General features: G+C 40.3%; 1 protein-coding gene across 1 annotated transcript in view; it reads right to left on the reverse strand.

The window, feature by feature from the left end:
• PPP2R2A (protein phosphatase 2 regulatory subunit Balpha) overlaps positions 1–4,288 on the reverse strand; it is a 40,155-nt gene extending 35,867 nt beyond the window's left edge. Inside the window, exons 1-2 of the mRNA XM_009273038.2 lie at positions 4,237–4,288; positions 3,504–3,578 (exon numbers count right to left, since the gene is read on the reverse strand). Coding sequence (XP_009271313.1) covers positions 3,504–3,578; positions 4,237–4,273 — 112 coding nt within the window. The 5' untranslated portion in view covers positions 4,274–4,288. The remainder of the gene's footprint in view (positions 1–3,503; positions 3,579–4,236) is intronic.
• Between the last annotated feature and the right edge of the window lie 1,827 nt (positions 4,289–6,115).

The following is a 6,115-nucleotide window of genomic DNA, read 5'->3' on the forward strand; positions in this document are numbered from 1 at the left end:
TGGCTCTGGATTCTCCAGAGTACGTGGAACAAGTTGAGCACAAATATGTTGTAGAATTGGGCACAAGCAAGACACATAAAATTAAGAAGGGAGAAAAACTTCTGTGGAGCAAAGAATCAGCTATTTCAGAAACAGAGGCAGCACAAGCTACAACACCCTTGCCCTTATGCAATAGACTGCTAAAATCACAAAAAGGCAAACTTTTGCCATCAGTTAAAATTAAGGACCCTAATTATAATAAAGCAGACACTCAGATTTCAATTTATAACCTGATTTCTGTGCTTAACTTTGTGATCTGATAGGGCCAGGCCACAGCTTACAACCAAGGATAAATTCCATACATACCAAGAGAAAAGAGGCTAGTTCTCTGCTCCTCACACACCCATATTCCTCAGGTTAGAAAAGCTTTGCCACAGCAGAATGACACAGGCAGGCCCCAGATACAAACTCATTGCCATCTTCTTTCCTCAAGCTTTAGTAACAGCTTTCCCCCTTCTTTCCCTTCCACCCTCATTAGCTCTAAAAGAAACAGTCACATCCATCTATCACACGGCGCTTAGAAAGCCAGAAAATTAAAAACTGTATGTATCAGAGTTCATGTTTCAGCCATCAAAGCCACCAAATATTGACTTTGTAATAGACAGCCATTCTAGCCTAAGTATCTGAAGAATTATAGGTTACACATATTATGTGACGGTTACGAGGTCAGATCTGACCTCAAATCTACTGGAAGCTACGTACTAGCATTCTTAGCAAGCTTTTTAAAGTTGCTGCCACTATTACTGCATTAAGTGTTATCCTCCATTGGCCTGTTTTATAGGCAACATCGTAGAGAGACCACTGGTTTTGCATTCTACTGATTAATGCAATTAAATAGATGCAGTTTTCTTGGTTAACACTTCTATTAGTTTAGTTTAAGCTAGCTTTCCAATATAAATATTGCAATACTGTATTACGATCAGGAAGAAAACAGAAAGTGAAACCTCCCATTTCTTTCGAGTTTGTTTTCTTCACTTGTTTTTAATGAAGTTTCAGCATTCCACAACAAAAGTTAGTTTTTAAAATTTGAGCTCTAAAGCCATTCGGAACACAAAAATCCACACCCTAGGTGCTACCGTACACAAATTGGCACTGTGCTCAGTCACAGACACAATTAGAGTTCATACTTGTTAGCTTGCAGACCACAGTGGTCAAACAATCATTTAAGCTTCAGACAGCAAGATTTTCTTTAGCTTTCACCATGGTGCCTGCCACAAGAAAGCAGACAGAAAGGCAGGGAGGGAAAAAAGGTCCTCAGACTAGACTTAAAGCCACTGTCAACTTGTCCTTGGGTATTCTGAAGGAGTGCAAATGCTGGGTATTCAGAAGCATGCAAAGCTGCTGTTCCATTTTTTGCAAGAACCACACAAGGCTCCGTTTCATTAAAGTGAACGTTAAAGCCAGAAATATAGCTAATAAAAGGAAAAACATGACCAGCTTGATACATTATTAACCCTTCCAACAGTATCACAGGGAGTCATTACAAAGTGTAACAAGAACTCAAAGGATCGCATGGAAGCTAAACTTGTGCTTTGATTAGACAACTGGCTTCCAAAAATTTCCAGCATGAATTGTGGGAGCTGAATATACAGGAAGAGGAGAGAATTTCAGCTCAACAAATTCATTACAACGAAGTATAATACCAGCCTTGGGACCTCACTCCAGGATCTAGGCATTTAGATTTCAGGATGTCTCGCAGTATATCGAGGCTCTGGGGTTTGTACCTTAAGACTCATCCTAAGTCAGTTAGAGCTGACAATGAAACCAAACTTCTCTGCTCTTTGGGTCACAAAATCAGAAGGCTGCATCTTCCATAAAATCAAAAATGAATAGTCTTACAATTTTTTGGAAACCATCCTGACTGGCTTGCTGAAACTGAAGCTAGTTAATTCACTTACAGTGAAGGCTTCCCTGAACTCCACCCACTACGACTCCAGCAACACACAGTACAGCTGCTAACCTGTCAGGAAGCATAAGGCTAGCAAGTCATCTTTCGTAACATAAAGTACAATACTTCAGAACAGCTAAGTAAGTTAAGGACAGACTATTTCCTGATTTCCGCTTTTCCAGATCCCCATAAAAGCCACTTTACCATATATATATATGTATATAGCTCATTACTATTATATGCATGTCAACATGTCTGTTTTCATGAAGAATTATTTGCAAGCACTTGCCACACAACCACAACTTCTTCAATATTTGTACTTAATTAAGGATTTAGTTTGATATGTAATTAAAATAAAGTTTATAGAATTTACAGTCTGACGGGGAAAAATTATACCACATTTAAGAATAGTTCTGAGTCCAAGCTTTAAAAATACACTTCCTGAAGAACTTAAAATTAAACTTTAAAAAAATTGTTACAGCTTTCTTGTTTCCAAAAGTCATCTTTCAGCTTGTAAATGACAGGAGTCTTTGAAAGTGCATCGTTTGCCACATGCTGCAGCTAGTAAATAAAAACAAGTCACTTATGTTTATACTGATTTTTTTGGCCCTTGGAATTTAATTTGAACCACACATCAAATGGGAAAATAATGGAAACTGTAGTTACCGCTCCTCTAAATACAACATTAATCTTACTTGTAAGTCAGAGCATTCAAGATATGTAAAAACAGAAAAAACCCGAAGAATTACGTAAGTGACAAGGCCAACTGCTTGCAAAAGAAAAATTTTAACTCACGATCTTAGAAGGCTGTGTTGTGCAAACAGGACTTTATGGCCAAAGAAATGTAGAAGTCAGTGCAACTTTCCCTAAAAAAGACCTCAGAAGAAATTTTGCTCTCTAGCACAGCGATTGAACAGCACAGAGAAAGTATGAATCCTCTAAAGATCCCCAATCCAAGGAAAAGAAACTAACAAGTACATTTTTTGCAGTCACAATCAGAGGCAGCCATCTTAGTATAAAATTACATTTGTCATTGCCAGCTTAGAAAAGTTTTAGGCAATTCCCAGTATTACTTCAAACACAAACCCCCTCTTTACTTAATAAGTAAGCATGCACAAATATTCAGATTTCTTCCTCTTCTGGTTAATAGAAGCTGGAAAGATTGGGAAAATTACTTGATCTTTATCTAGTACTTAGATCTTCAAAGAGTACAAACAGTAATTAATTCTCACAACACCTCCCTGTGGAATGCAAGTATCACATTCCCCATTTTGCAGATTAGGAGAAAACACAAATCAAAAATTGAGTGACAGGAAAATCTAACAATCTTGGAAAACAATTCCAGCAAAATATTTAAGAAGCCTGAATCCAACCCTTCTTAAAAGTGGGCAGAACAGTACTCTCAAACCATAGTTTAATCCTCAGTCTGGGTATCTGAATTCACGTTAAATGTCTGTTTGCTTTGCTCAAGTTGCATACAGCAACACTGAGATATTTTAGTAAGATGGCAATCACATCTCCCTACCTAAGAAGTAGTTAAAGTCAGAAAACATTCAGTAAAAAATATTGCTCTTACCTTCTGCTACATCATCATCTACAGCGCCTTTCACCTGAGAAAAACACCACTGAATGTCATTTCCTCCTCCAGCTCCTAAAAAAACACAATCAAAAAATGAGACCCCCCACAGCAACACAAAGAGCACACAATAGTTACCAACTGAAAATTTCAGACAACGTTGCACACGCCTACTTCCTCAGCTATGCTGTCGGCACAATTACAAATTGCCCCTCCCCACCTTTTTCCTTTACAGATATTGTTTTTGTCATTAGCGGTTTGCCAGCGTTCAATGCAACGTTTGTCAAAAACAGTGTAAGCACAGGCAGTAACAGTGATAAAAGCCTCTACCACCGAAAGCTCGCTGGACTAAGTAACATTGCTAGTGCTAACTTTAACTGCGCATTTAAAATGAGTGCGTGAACATCTTATTTCACACAAAGCTCCTTCCTACTTTAGAAGTCAGAACCCTCTACAAACACGCACACATACACACAAACAATTTAAACAGTAACTGCCAGAAAAAGCTGTACATTTTTGGAAAATTTCAGTCTTTCGTTCAACATAAACCAAGCATGCTACTCATTTCCTTCTTTTACAAAAACAAACTGAACCTACAGACTAAAGGAAAAAAATTTTACCACAATTTTAGAGTCTCTTCGCAGAAGTAATGAAAGCAATTATCAGCCTTAAAAGAGCAGCAAATCCAAGCAGAAAAGCAAACAAGCAATCTGATGTTAACAAGTTCTACTACCATAGAAAACGGATCGAAGAGAAAACTTCAGGAACATTACTGCCTCGGCGGAAGGCAGTGATTCATTTGAACCCTGCCACCAAAACACACAAAAAAATCACCACCCATTTCTTTTGCATTTCAGTCTGAGCAAATCACTGCAGGGCTGAGTACATACAGGAAGAGACTGAAATGGGCTTGCCTCCTTTTTTTTTTTTGTTGAAAGCCACTGTCAAAATGGAACTTTTCCTCAACACAATTCAAACAGGCTGAGCAACAGATGGCATTTACACATTAATCCAGAGGTCTGTTACCACTTTTGGAATAACAAATACAGAAGGGACTTCTTCCCTCCTCTACACTAAGTTAAGGGAGGAAAAAAGTCAAAGACATGGAAACCAGAAGCCTCAAAATAATCTTTCCAAAAAAGACCAAGTGTCTCAGAATGTTGAGAAGAGCTGCAATACAATCAGAGTCCAGTCTGCATTTTTTGCCTGCCTTAATTTCTTTTCTGAAGGATTACAGGCATGCAAGCTACAAAACCTGACAAGGTGAAAGCAAGTACAAGCATCCATTTATGCAAGAGATGTGAGAATGCTTTCTGCAGCTACATTGGAAAGGTTTGCCACACACATCTCTCTACCATTCCCCAAAACCCATACAACCTATTTCCTTTCCTCTCCCCAACCTCTTCATTTGTCATTTAGCAGCTGGCACCATGGAAGCTTTTAAAGGGGACAGCTTGTAAGAAAAATCACTGCTCTTTCTTCCTAAGGCTAAAATTCTATGTTTCATACAATTTACTTGAACCAAGTTGGCGCGCCTCCCCCCCCCCCCCCCCCCCCCCGACTAAAACAAAAAGAAGGGGTGGAGCATGGGCGTATGGTGTAGGGGGAAAAAGCAAAGCACAAACCTAGTACAGCCTCTCATGCTTGCTCCTCCAAAGCACTGAAAAGACAATTCATTTGCAGAGGAGGGGGATGAATGTATTTCCAAATTAAGAAATCGCAAGGAAAAGTAAGAACGAAGAGATACCTTATGCATACACACTTCTAGCCTACCAAGAGCACTTCAGGATGCGTATGGTGTAGGGGGAAAAAGCAAAGCACAAACCTAGTACAGCCTCTCATGCTTGCTCCTCCAAAGCACTGAAAAGACAATTCATTTGCAGAGGAGGGGGATGAATGTATTTCCAAATTAAGAAATCGCAAGGAAAAGTAAGAACGAAGAGATACCTTATGCATACACACTTCTAGCCTACCAAGAGCACTTCAGGATGCAAAATGGGGAGCAAGCACAGGAAAGAATGAGAAAGCAAACACAGAAAGACCTTTATTATTTAATTACATCCTGTGCCCAATTTTACTCTCATTTGCAGATGCTTAAAAGCTGCACCCTACAGAAGGGTGCAATTGTACTCTCGACACAAGCACGTCTGCACCCTAGAACACCTCTCTGTGCACAGCAGCACTTCTCTGCACAGTCCTCACCAACTCCACCTGAGAAATAAATGCAACATACAAGCCCGTTTACAAATTCAAAAAGCCTGTAGGGGAAAGAGAAAAAAGGCAAAAGACCCACCCTGTCTGCAAGCCTCCTGCACACTGAACTTCAAAATACACCACTTCCCCCATCGAAGCCCCTCCACCTTGCTTCTTTCATGCCTTTTTTTTTTTTTTTTGCGATAAGGGAGGGAAAGGAAGAAGGGGTGGGTGGGAGGAAAGCACGATTTCCCAGAAAGGGGGAAAAAAAAATCAGGAAGGCGCAGCGGAGGCGGAATGGGAGCGCGGGGACGGGGGAGCCAGCGAGGCAGGGGCAGTCGGCACGCCGGCGGCCGCGGCTCAGGGAAGGCAGAGGCAGGCTGCGAGGCATTCCGCGAGCCGGGGAGAAAAGCCCAGCG

Source organism: Aptenodytes forsteri, unplaced genomic scaffold (assembly GCF_000699145.1).
Source record: "Aptenodytes forsteri isolate BGI_AS27 unplaced genomic scaffold, ASM69914v1 Scaffold158, whole genome shotgun sequence".
NCBI classification, from domain to species: Eukaryota; Metazoa; Chordata; class Aves; order Sphenisciformes; family Spheniscidae; genus Aptenodytes; species Aptenodytes forsteri.